Source organism: Dryobates pubescens, chromosome 31 (assembly GCF_014839835.1).
Source record: "Dryobates pubescens isolate bDryPub1 chromosome 31, bDryPub1.pri, whole genome shotgun sequence".
Classification (NCBI taxonomy): Eukaryota; Metazoa; Chordata; class Aves; order Piciformes; family Picidae; genus Dryobates; species Dryobates pubescens.
In genome coordinates this window covers 11,055,641-11,067,871 of record NC_071642.1, presented here as the reverse complement: position 1 = coordinate 11,067,871, position 12,231 = coordinate 11,055,641, and the positions used below count along the sequence as shown (strand labels likewise).

At 63.3% G+C, this 12,231-nt stretch overlaps 1 protein-coding gene across 1 annotated transcript; it reads right to left on the bottom strand.

Moving 5' to 3' along the window:
• Positions 1-3,888: 3,888 nt before the first annotated feature.
• LOC104301272 (indoleamine 2,3-dioxygenase 2) lies at positions 3,889-11,203 on the bottom strand. Its single transcript, XM_054174932.1, has 10 exons — positions 10,904-11,203; positions 10,154-10,330; positions 9,038-9,157; positions 8,712-8,830; positions 8,370-8,384; positions 7,698-7,797; positions 7,403-7,520; positions 6,976-7,027; positions 5,036-5,184; positions 3,889-4,437 (listed from the first exon to the last, which is right to left on the bottom strand). The coding sequence occupies exons 1-10, from the start codon at positions 11,201-11,203 to the stop codon at positions 4,073-4,075; spliced, it is 1,515 nt and encodes a 504-aa protein (XP_054030907.1). The 3' UTR covers positions 3,889-4,072.
• Between the last annotated feature and the right edge of the window lie 1,028 nt (positions 11,204-12,231).

The following is a 12,231-nucleotide window of genomic DNA, read 5'->3' as shown; positions in this document are numbered from 1 at the left end:
CTGAGCTCTGCTGCAGGTGTCTGGGGGTGCCCTGCTCAGGAACCAGCTGAGCTCTGCTGCAGGTGTCTGGGGGTCCCCTGCTCAGGAACCAGCTGAGCTCTGCTGCAGGTGTCTGGGGGTGCCCTGCTCAGGAACCAGCTGAGCTCAGGCCTGGTTGTCCCAGGCAGGTCTGGCAGTGCCTGTGGCACAGCAATCTTTCAGCAGTTCAGAAGGGCTGTGCCACCCCACGTGTCCCCCCCAGAGCCTGCCAGAATGCATCCCCCAGCCCGGAGCAGGGCCTGTGGTGCTGTGTGGCTGTGGGCAGCGCCTTGCAGCGCGGCTCCTGCTGGCAGCGCCCCAGAGCACTGCCAGGCCCGGTGCTGTTCCCAGCCAGGCTGAGGCATTCTGAGGTGCAGGCATCGATTATTTCCCTGCAGCGTGCTGCCACCTGAGACCTCCCATGTCTGCCTCCTGTCAGCAGCAGCAGCCAGCAGAGCTTTGGAAACAGAGAGAAATCAAAGCTCCTGTCCCGGCCTGCCAGCACGGGCGATGGGGAGGGTCTGAGCATCACCATGCCTCCTGCCTGGCTGCTGGGACTGTGCCAGCAGCCTCCCTGAAGCCAAACTTAAAGGAGCTGAAGCTGATTCATGCCTGAGCCACTCCCAGAGCGTTTGGTAAGAGGGACCTCAGGCGTGGGGAGCGCTCGCTGTGCCCTGTGCCACCCTGGCGATGCCATGGGCTGCCTGGTTCTGTGCAGCTTTTGGGGCACCTCCTTCATCCCCTGAAAGCTGTGTGCTGAAGGGCTGTGTGCCCACCAAGGCAGGGCTGTGTGCCCACCAAAGCAGGGCTGTGTGCCCACCAAGGCAGGGTTGTGTGCCCACCAAGGCAGTGCTGTGTGCCCATCAATGCAGGGTTGTGTGCCCACCAAAGCAGGGCTGTGTGCCCATCAATGCAGGGCTGTGTGCCCATCAATGCAGGGTTGTGTGCCCACCAAAGCAGGGCTGTGTGCCCACCAAGGCAGGGCTGTGTGCCCACCAAGGCAGGGCTGTGTACCCATCAATGCAGGGTTGTGTGCCCACCAAGGCAGGGTTATGTGCCCACCAAAGCAGGGCTGTGTGCCCACCAAGGCAGGGCTGTGTGCCCATCAATGTAGGGTTGTGTGCCCACCAAAGCAGGGTTGTGTGCCCACCAAGGCAGGGCTGTGTGCCCATCAATGCAGGGTTGTGTGCCCACCAAAGCAGGGTTGTGTGCCCATCAAGGCAGGGCTGTGTGCCCACCAAAAGCAGGGCTGTGTGTCCACCAAGGCAGGGTTGTGTGCCCATCAATGCAGGGCTGTGTGCCCACCAAAGCAAGGTTATGTGCCCACCAAAGCAGGGTTGTGTGCCCATCAAGGCAGGGCTGTGTGTCCACCAAGGCAGGGTTGTGTGCCCATCAATGCAGGGCTGTGTGCCCACCAATGCAGGGTTGTGTGCCCACCAAAGCAGGGCTGTGTGCCCACCAAGGCAGGGCTGTGTGCCCATCAAGGCAGGGCACCTCTTGGCTCTCCAGAGCCCTCCAGCATCTCTTCTGCTTTCCCAGGTCCCCTTTTCTCTCCTGGGCACCATGAATCCATCCTTCCTTGGGAGTGTTCAGTCTGGAGCAGAGGAGGCTGGAGCTGGGGGTGGGGTGGGGTTGGATTCTTCTCCATAGGCTCAGGGGATAGAAGGAGAGGAAATGGCCTGGAGTTGTGCCACGGGAGGCTTAGGTTGGATGTTGGGGAAAATTTCTTTGCTGCAGGAGTGGTCAGGGACTGGCAGAGGCTGCCCAGGGAGGTGGTGGAGTCCCCATGCCTGGAGGTGTTCAAGGAACCTGTGGCCATGGCACCTGGGGCCATGGTTTGGTGGCTGTGGCGGTGCTGAGCTGGTGCTGGACTCAATGACCTTGGAAGCCTTTTCCAACCCAAACAGCTCCATGGTTCTATGATTCTGCTGGCCTGAGGCAGGGGCAGAGGGTGTGGGGAAAGGACCCTGGGGCTTCAGGAGGGCTTGCAGCAGGAACAGAGCCCTGCTGGGGCCCTTTTACCCCTTCCTAGCACCAGCATCACTCCTGATCACACTGCACAGGGAGTGCCCTCTGCAGTGCCAGCCTGCACCAGCTCCCTGCCAGTCCTGGTGGTGTTTTTCCTTTAGCTGAACTGTTTGGGTTGGGTTGGTTTGGGGTTGGCTTTTTTTTTCCCCCCCTCTCAAAGTTTTGCTGCTTTCCTGAAATGGTCTGAAATGTGTTAGAGCAAGAGAATCAGCAGGATGAGATCTTGCCTGCATCAAATATGCAGCAGCTGCTGAGAAACGGAGCTGAAGTGGAAGGAGGGCTGCCAGGCAGAGATTTAGAGGTGCTGACACCTTCCCTGAGGTTGTTTACTGAAGACATCTCCTCCCAAGCCCCAGTTTTAAGAAGTTGCCTTTCAAAAGAGGGCACAAAATAAAACTTAGCAAGGAGCTTGAATAATTCAAGCTGCTGTGTGCCGAGGGCTCCTTTGTTGGTGGTGGTGTTGTTGCCCTCATGGGAAGGGAGCCTCATTTCAAAGGGCCTTGACTCTCTCTGATGGTGCAGGAGAGGTGGCACTGCCAGAGCTATTTTTGCACCCAGACACTGATTGGGTGTGAAACCTGTCTCGGGTGGCAGTGCCAGCAAAACACCCAGCCATATGGCCTGCTTTCCCTCAAGATGCTGATTCCCAGGGATTTGGGGGTGCTCTGGCTGTGAAAGGGCATCTTGGGGCACCTGGCTCTTGGCACAAAGCTCTGCCCACCCACCCCGGCACGGTGGGGGTGAGAAGAGCTCAGTGCTACAGCCCCAGGCCAGGGAGTGATGCCAGGGAGCAGGCAGCAGCCCTGGCAGCTGTGATGAGCTGCAGGGAGGCTTCCTTGCTGCCCTTGCTTCATCTGCTGCAGTGTCTGGGTTGTGGGAACCTTTGTGTTACCTCCTGGGCTGAGCCCAGCACTAGGCTGGGTGTTGATCTGCTGCAGATAGCTGGTGAGGACCATGACTTGGTCTGAGCTGATGTTTTCCCTTGCTGGTCCCTCAAGCAAACTCTATCTCCACATTCCCTGCCCCAGCAGGGAGCTGCTCCTCCAGCCTGAAGAAAGTGAAGCCTGGGCATGCCCCAGCGCTGCAGCTCTGCCCCTGGCACACAGCCTGAAGCTGTGCCAGGGGAGGCTTGGGTTGGAGAGGAGGGAAGATTTCTGTGCTGCAGGAGTGGTCAGGGCCTGGCACAGGCTGCCCAGGGAGGTGGTGGAGTCCCCATGCCTGGAGGTGTTCCAGAAACCTGTGGCCCCCTCCGCAGTCCCCCTGCCGCCCCCTCCGCAGGTCCCCTGCCGCCCCCTCCGCAGTTCCCCTGCCGCCCCCTCCGCAGGTCCCCTGCCGCCCCCTCCGCAATCCCCCTGCCGCCCCCTCCGCAGTCCCCCTGCTGCCCCCTCCGCAGTCCCCCTGCTGCCAGGGAGAGGCAATGGAGCCAAAAGCAGGTTTCTGTCGCCACCTCGTGGTGGGGAGGCGCAGTGCTGTCGCGATAGGCCGCCCGGGGACAGAGCGGGGCTGGATTTGAGAACCTTGGTTTTATTTATCCCTGGAAGCCCAATCGCGGAGCCCGGACCGCGCCCGCAGCCCCCGGCACAGCCCCGACCCCGGGAGGTGCGGGCAGCAAGCTGACGGGCACGGGGAGCAAGGCAGGGGCGGGCACGGCGCTGCCTGGCACCGTGCCGGGGTGCTGCCCACATACAGCTTCTGTGGGAGGATGCTGTGCTCCTCCTGGTGCCAGGGAAGGATGCTAGGCCAAGGTGCTGTGCCCCTCCTGGTGCCACGCAAGGATGCTGTGCCCAGCCTGGTGCCACGCAAGGGTGCTGCCCACTGTGTGCCCTTCGGGGGCTAGCAGCAGCAGTGCCCTCCTCTCTCTAGCCCGGAGCACATTCCCTGTGTCCCAGCTGTGCACCAGCAGGAAGGGTGCTGCTGGGAGGAGGCTGTGGGTGGCTGGGCTGTGGCAGGGGCCCTGCAGACACACACTGGAGCCCTCTGGTCTCCTGCACCCCCTGAGCAGTCCCTCGCAGCCCCTCTGGGCAGGTCAGGCCGGGATCAGCCCTTCCCTGGTGCTGTCCCTGATGCTCTTCAGGAAGAGGAAGATGTGGGAGCCGCCGGTGCCCTTGGCCTCCAGCGCCGATGGAGGCTTCCCCAGGGCGGGGCCAGCCCTGGCCCCCAGCTCTGCCTGCCTGGCCTTGGCTGCAGCCAGGGTGATGTACTTGGTGACAATGGCGATGTGGTAGGACCTGAAGTCCACCAGGGCCGAGACGCAGCGGTTGAAGGCTGCGCGGAGCCGCGGGGAGCCCGAGCGCAGCAGCAGCTGCCTGAGGGAGGGCCCGTGCTGGATCTCCTCCACGAAGGCTCTGTGGGCTGGGGGCATGTAGTCCCTCATCCTGTGCAGGAAGGCAGCTGCAAGACACCAGCAAAGCAGGAATGAGTGGTGGGCAGCTGGCTCAGCGCAGCCGGAGGGGCTCAGAGAGAGGCCGGCCTGGAGCCCTGGTGCTGGGGCGCTCCACAAGGACCTCGGGGTGGTACCCAGAGACCCTGCAGCCTCCTGGCCTCCACTGCCTGCAGTTCATTGAGAAAGAAGCCCCAGAGCAGGTCAGGGCTTCCTTAGGGCCATCTAACGCCCAGGCAGGCAGGGCTGAGCCCCTGCTGTCAGTTGCAGGTTTGGGGTTATTTGGGGTCCTTTGTTGGGCCGGTTTGCTTTTAGAGCACTTGGCTAATTTCTGCTAAGTGCCTTCTGCTGTGGGCAGGACTCACCCAAAGCTCAGTGTATGGAGGAGCCAAACCAGGCAGGCTCAGCACTGGAGCTGGGGCCTCCCCACTGCCCAGCCCCGGGGCACCACCCCTGCCCCGCTCCTGCTGCCCACAGCGTTGCTGCCCCAGCCCAGGCTGCTGTGGCCTTCTTGGCCAGCCGGGCACAGAGTGGCTCATGTTCAGCCGCTGTCAGGCAGCACCCCCAGGGCCTTCTGTGGCAGGCAGCTTGCCCCAGAGCGTGACTCACAGCTCTGCTGGCTGTGCTGGATGCCCAGCAGCTCGTCGAAGGCGTGCAGGGTGCTGCTCTGCGCCGCGCTCCCGCCCGAGTACTCCAGGGGCTCCTCGGCTACCCCTTCGTAGATCAGCCCGTCCGGCATGGCAGGGTTGTCCTTCCAGCTGAGGGGGACACACAGGGTCAGGCAGGGAGGGATGACAGGGGGGGGATGTGGGAAGAGACCCTGTGCTGGCTGAAACCTTTGCAAGCCTTCCTGACCTGGCCCATGGATCTCCTCCTCCCGGCTCAGCCTTGTCAGCTCTCCTCAGACAGGAGCTAACCTTGGGAATCAAGCCCTGTGCCAAGGTCTGTGCCAAGGCCGTGGGTGTAGGGAGGAATCATAACATTACAGAATGGTTTGGGGTGGAAGGGACCTTAAAGACCACCCTCCTTAAAGTTCCAGCCCCCTGCCATGGGCAGGGACACCTCCCCCCCCAGCCCAGGCTGCTCAAGGCCTCATCCAGCCTGGGTTTGACCACCTCCAGGGAGGGGGCAGCCACAGCCTCCCTGGGTAACCTGTGCCAGTGGCTCCCAGTCCTCACTCTAAAGAATTTCCTCCTCCTGTTCAGTCTGAGTCTCCCCTCTCCCAGCTCAAAGCCATCACCTCTTGTCCTCTCGCTCCCAGCCCTTGCCACAAGTCCCTCCCCAGCTCTCTTGCACGTTGGGTTTTCCTCTGTTCCCCTTCCTCTCGGGCTGATGTCTCCAGAGGAGGCACAGCAGAGCCTGCCTTTAGGTGCCTCAGCAGAGGACAAGCCTGGGAGCTGCTCTCCTCAAGCTGCTCATCCTCAGCCAGCCCAGGGCTGGGGCAGCTCTGGTGCCCTCCCTGTGCACTTAGCTCCCTCCCAGCTCCCAGCTCCGTGCTCTGCCTGTGCAAAAAAGGACAAATGCTGGCACACAGATGGGGAGAGGAGGCAGAGCCTCAGAGAGATAAATGTGCCTGGCATAAAAATATCTCTTGACCTTCTGAAGAATGCAGCATTTGATGGGGCTTTGGGGGCTGGCTGCTGAGGCTGTTGGGCTGCTGGAGCAGATTCTGCACGAGCTGCAGAGAAAATAGATCCAAGAGCACAGCCCAGAGTATTTTTAGCTCTCCCAGGGATGTATTTATAGTAACCTTTACTAGTGGGAAGCTGTTGTAAGTGGAAGGGAATTTAAGAGGCAATGTTTTTCCAGGCTGATGACCATCAAGACAAGGTCAGTGTGGATAAAAAATAGGCAAAATGAGAGAAAGCAAAGCAGGATTCGTGGAGCCTTTTGATTTAGGAATGCTGAGATATGCTGAAGAGAAACAGAAATAGAAGCTCCTGAGAAGGCCTGGAGCAGAGCAGGAGGGATGCTCACAGCCCCCCGGGGAGCTGAGGCACAGCAAAGCTCAGTGCTGGGCTCTGGTGGCCGTGGTTCTGCCTCGCCCGGGAGAGCCTTTCAGCGTTTGAGGGGGGACTGAGTGTTTTAATGAATGGGATTGGAGTGGAGCAGCAGCAGGGGGTTTGCTCTGGATGTTTCCTGACCGCGCAGGGGTAGGAGGCCCTCTTGCAGCTTTGTGCATGCAGTGTGCAAGGAGGAATTCATCTTCTGAACTCCAACTTCTGCTGTCAAAGCTGCTGGGGCCAAGAGCAGGGATGATTCATTGCTGCACAGCCACGGCTGTTGCAGTGCAGAGCCCATGCCAGGCTGAGCTGAAGTGCAGGAGGGAGAGCAGGGGGTGGGAGGCAGACCCCAGCCCTCTGCCATGCTCCTTGCCGTGCAGCTCTGGCACAGGACTGTGCCACCCCTGGGGCCACCGCTGCTGGACATGGTGCTGGCTCCTTCCCCACCCCAAGGACACAGTTCCCTCTCTGGGCTGCCCCTTCCCAGCTCATGCCCTGCTCCTGCTTCTGGCAGGTTGGCTTTGGGGGGGAGTGTGCTGCACTCACCCCGAGAGGAAGATGCGGATCACGGCGTAGAACACTGCTGGATCCACGTGGTCTAGGAGGAAGGCAGAGCACAGATGTGACTGCAGCTCTCTCTCCCTGGCACTCCCATGTGCCACTGCCCCCTGCCCCAGCCAAGGGCCCTGAATCCCTGCAGGAGGGATCAGGGTGTTGGCTTCCCCCAGTGGGCACCGCTGTGAGCAGCACGGCTGGAGGGCACCCAGCGCTTTTACCCCTGGCACATGTGGGTGCCCAGGCCCCATGGCATCACCCTGGGAGCGCTGAGCTTCCTCTGAGCTGCTCCTGCCTCCACCCTCTGCATCACTCCAGGGCTGCTCTGTGGGCCCAGGGAAGCACTCTGGCACTCATGCAGCCGGCGTGCTGAGGGGGGCAGCGTGGCAGGGCCCCCGGGCCGCCCTGCGGCTGTTACCGTGCATCCGTTTCAAGGCCTGGCTCATGCCCCCGATGGCCTCTGCCAGCTGCTGCAGGGCTCTGTGCAGGCTCTCCTCATCCTGCTGCAGGATGGCATGGGTGGCCTGGACGATGGCCTGCCAGAGGAGAAGAGAGGATGGAGAGTGAGGAGGTCAGGATGCCTGTGCCCGGCGGCTCCGCCACCCGTGCCAGCCGTGCCCCTCCCCCAGCCTGTGAGCAAGCAGGCAGGTGATGGTAGACCTTGTGGGTGCTTCCAGGGCAAGCAAAGAGCTGCAGGGCAAGGCAATGCCTACCTTAATGCCAGGCACAGCTGCCTTCTCCACCAGGAAGGTGACCAGGATGAAGCCTCGCAGGCTCTCCCCTCCAGGCAGCGAGATGATGGTGTCCAGGTTGCTGCAGGGACAAGCAGCTGCGTGCTGGGGCTGCCAGGGGGCTTGCTTGGCATTCCCCCACACCCCAGCACCCAGCCCCAGGAGCTCTTCACAATGAGAGTGGTGGAACACTGGGACAGGTTGCCCAGTTTGGTGGTGAGGTCCCATGCCTGGAGCCATTCAAGAGCCTTGCTGTGGCCCTGGGCAGCCTTGCTCTAGCTGGAGGTGTCCCTGATGGCCGCAGGGGCAGTGGGCAAGGTGCCCTTGGAGGGTCCCTTCCTACCTGATGCAATCTGTGAGTCTGTGAGCAAGGGGAGAGAGGCTGCTCTGGTTCTGAGGGACCCTCAAAACCCTGCCCATGCACTTGTTGGGCCAGGCTGGCCTGGGCAAGAGCAAGGCCAGGGCTCAGCCCCGGGCTCAGCACTTTGCTGCTGTTGCAGCGGCATTCGTGTGCCAGCGACTGAGCTGCTGCTGCTGTGCTCATGCAGCAGGAGAGGAGGCTCAGCCTAAGCAGAGCCCTGCAGTGCTGAGTGCTAAGCCAAGGCAAACAAAAGCAGTGCTGCTAGGAAATAAATCAGCAGCTGAAATACTTACTCCATTTCCAGAGGCCTGAGGGCATTTCAGTTATGGCCAACAAGAGAAGGAGAGAGAAAGAGAGACGTTAGGAGTTGTCTGAGCAGCTGAGCTTGCTTGAATTGCTCCTGGGGCAGTGTCAGCCCCCGGGGGGATGCACCCAGAGGGGCTCAGCCCCAGGAAGCATCGCTCCCCCCTGCCCAGCAAGACCCTCCCCCAGACCTCCTCCATGAGCCAGTCCCCAGGGACGGCTTTAAGGACCCCAGGAGTGCTTTGGGAACCATTTGTCCACACTGGGCAGGGCAGGGCAGGAGCTGCCCAGGCTCATGGCTGCTGCCCACCCCCCCCCCGCCTGTCCCTTACCCGCTGGGGCTCCTCCTCCTCCAGTTGGCCAGCACGAAGTCAGCATGGCTGAGGATGGGGGGCAGCCCGAGGCTCTGGGACACCTCCCAGAAGGGCACAGCAAGGTTTCGGGGCAGCACCTGCCGGGCACAGAGCGCAGCAGATGATGGGGACGGTGCCAGGCTGCTGGGAGGTGCCCAGTTGTGGACACCCAAGCAGGCAGGAGGGGCCAGGCTCCTGCTCCAGCCTCAGGCAAGAGGCTTTGCTCCCATGGGCAGAGTCCCAGAGGAGCTGCACCAACCCCCAGACCCCAAGGAGCAGATGAACCTGCCCCATGTTGCTTTTACCTTCACAGTGCCCTCCTCTCCCTCCTGCCAGAGGTAGCCCATGGTGATGAAGCTCAGCACCAGGTGTGCCAAGTGCAGCTCCTCGTGCCCTCCGAGCTGCTGGGTGCTCAGCTGCGGCATCTGCCAGGGAGAGCCTTGGGAGCAAGGGGCACCACGGGCAATGCCAAGGGGCCCCTGCACTGGGGGCTGCCCCACCAGCCAGGAAAGACCCTCCCTGTGCCTCTGCTGCCCTTGCCCAGGACCCTCCCAAGCCCCTACCACTCTGTGATTCCTTGCACGTCATAGCAGCTGATCCCTGTGTGCCTGAGGGGCTGAGCTGAGCGGGCTCCTGGAGTGCCCAGGCTCCTTGGCATGGGGCATGGCTGGGGCCCTGTGTGCCTGAGGGGCTGAGCTGAGGGGGCTCCTGGAGTGCCCAGGCTCCTTGGCATGGGGCATGGCTGGGGCCCTGTGTGCCTGAGGGGCTGAGCTGAGGGGGCTCCTGGAGTGCCCAGGCTCCTTGGCATGGGGCATGGCTGGGGCCCTGTGTGCCTGAGGGGCTGAGCTGAGGGGGCTCCTGGAGTGCCCAGGCTCCTTGGCATGGGGCATGGCTGGGGCCCTGTGTGCCTGAGGGGCTGAGCTGAGGGGGCTCCTGGAGTGCCCAGGCTCCTTGGCATGGGGCATGGCTGGGGCCCTGTGTGCCTGAGGGGCTGAGCTGAGGGGGCTCCTGGAGTGCCCAGGCTCCTTGGCATGGGGCATGGCTGGCATCAGCCAAGCCTCTCGTGCCATCGGCTCACAGGATGCATTGGCTTGGAGAGGACCCTCAGAGGGCACCTTGTCCAACCCCCCTGCAGGCAGCAGGGACAGCTCCAACCAGAGCAGGTTGCTCAGGACCCCATCGAGCTTGGCCTTGTGTCCCCTGTCGCCACCTGCTGCTCTCGGAGCCCCAGCCCCGCTCTGTGCTCATGGCTCTGCCCTGGGAGCTGTCGCCGCAGACCTTGGGGCTTTGCTCCTGCTTGCAATTAATCCTGGCTGGGAGTCCTCGCTGAGGACTTGGCTCTGCTGCAGCTTTGCAGCCGCTGCTGTGTCAGCCCAAGGCTTGAGAGAGCTCCAGAGGCTGCTGAGACCCCCGGGGGGTACCTGGTGAACTCGGGAGCGGAGCTGGTGGCTGGCAATCAGCTGGGGCAGGTCCTGGGCAATCTCCATCCAGGGAGCATAGGCTGCTGGCAGCTCTGTCTTGGGGAGAGGTGAGAGGCAGAGGCTTAGTGCAGGGGCTGGCTGCTCACAGTGCCACAAGGCTGTGGATCTTCTCCCACCCTGCTCCCCGAGCAGAGCTCAGCACTGAGGCAGGAGCAGAGGTCGTGCAGGGCTCAAATCTGGTGCCAGCAGAGCTGGCAGTGGGGCTGGGCGAGAAGCAGCCCAGGGAGGGCTGTGCCAGGCCTTGTCCAAGGTTTTTCTGGGGCTGTGGGGAGGGGAGAAGCTTCCACCAGCCCAGCAGCCAGCCAGCCTTGCAGGTGACAGCTCGCGTCCCCCCCGTGCAATCCCGGGCTGCAGGGTGGCAAGGGCCTGCCTGTCCCTGAGCAGCCAGAGCCCGCTGAGAGATGGCAGAGCTCTCTGCACCGGAGATCTGCAGCCTGGCTGCTCCCCCCAAACCCCAGCAAAGCCAAGGCCAGCCTGGGGCCTGCAGACCTCCTGCTGCCCCCTCCCTGCCGTGTGCTGCGGGCAGCTTAAGCCCCCGTGCAAGGAAGCCGAAGGAGCAGGGCTGCCTCCCTCACTGCTCTCCGCAGCCTGCCCGGGGTGCGCTTCGATGCCAGCCCCCTCAGGGAGCTGCTCACCAGCCCCTCTGTTCCTGTCCCCTGTAGCACGCCCAGGCGGCACGGCGTCTCCTACCAGCGGGTGGGGAAGAAGGAAGCCGAACTCCTCGGAGAGCTGGAACCTGCTCAGCTCCAGCGGCAGCGAGGTCTGCTCCGGGCCATCAGCACCAGGCTCCATCACGGGGTGCTGGCTGCGGGGCTGGGACAGCTCCGCGGGGGTGGCTGCCCTGCTCCTGCTGTGTGCTGAGCCAGCGCCGCTGCCCAGCGCCGCCAGCCGGACCTTGTCCTGGGGAGCCAGGGGCTGGCTGGAGGGCCAGGCAAACACGGGTAAAGGTTGCTGATAAGGCCCCGTTGTGGAGCAAACATTGCTCCCCATGCCTGTGGGCATCCACCTAGGCAGAAGGCTCGGGGAAGCTCCCTTGCTCCCCCCAGGACCTCCCCTTGGAGCTGCAGGGATGCTCCGGGCTCCCACGGGAGGCTGCAGCCAAGTGGCCACGGGGTGGGTGGCAGCTCAGGGGTGCTGGGGCTGCAGCTGGGCTTCCCAGGAGCCTGGCAGTGCCAAATCCATGCCCTGCCTGCTGTGCTTGCTCGGCAGGAACTGTGCAGGAGCAGGGAACTGTCCACGTCTGGATGCAGGCTGCAGAGCCTGGGCACAGCCCCACACACAGCCTGGGCACAGCCCCACACACAGCCTGGGCACAGCCCCACACACAGCATGGACCCACAGCCACGGGCACCAGGCATGGCCCAGGGCAGCTGGGGGCTGGGGGCTCTGGGAGCTGCCCACAGCTCCCATCAGACTGTGTGGGACCACCCCCCGCTGCCAGGGGGCATCAAGTTGCACCAGGGGAGCTGTAGGCTGGACATGAAGAGCAATTTCTTCCCCTTGAGGGCTGTCAAGGCCGGGCCCTGGTGCCCAGGGCAGTGGTGGAGTGCCCAGCCCAGCCCCGTGGGTCCTCCCCATCCAGCGGGGGCCTGGCAGGGAGCTGAGCAGAGCCAAGAGAGAGGATTCCTGGGGGGAAACAGCACAGGGATGGAGATGCCAGGGGGGCAAGACTGGGGGCACTGCTGGGGGGGCAGGGCTGGGGGCGCTGCTGGGGGGGGCAGGTCTGAGGGGGGCACTGCTGGGGGGGCAGGTCTGTGGGGGCAGGCCTGGGGGCACTGCCATGGAGGGCAGGTCTGGGGGCACTGCTGGGGGGGCAGGTCTGAGGGAGGCACTGCTGGGGGGGCAGGTCTGGGGGCGCTGCTGGGGGGGGCAGGTCTGAGGGGGGCACTGCTGGGGGGGCAGGTCTGGGGGCACTGCTGGGGGGGGGCAGGTCTGGGGGCACTGCTGGGGGGGGGCAGGTCTGGGGGCACTGCCGGGGGGACAGGTCTGAGGGGGGCACTGCTGGGGGGGCAGGTCTG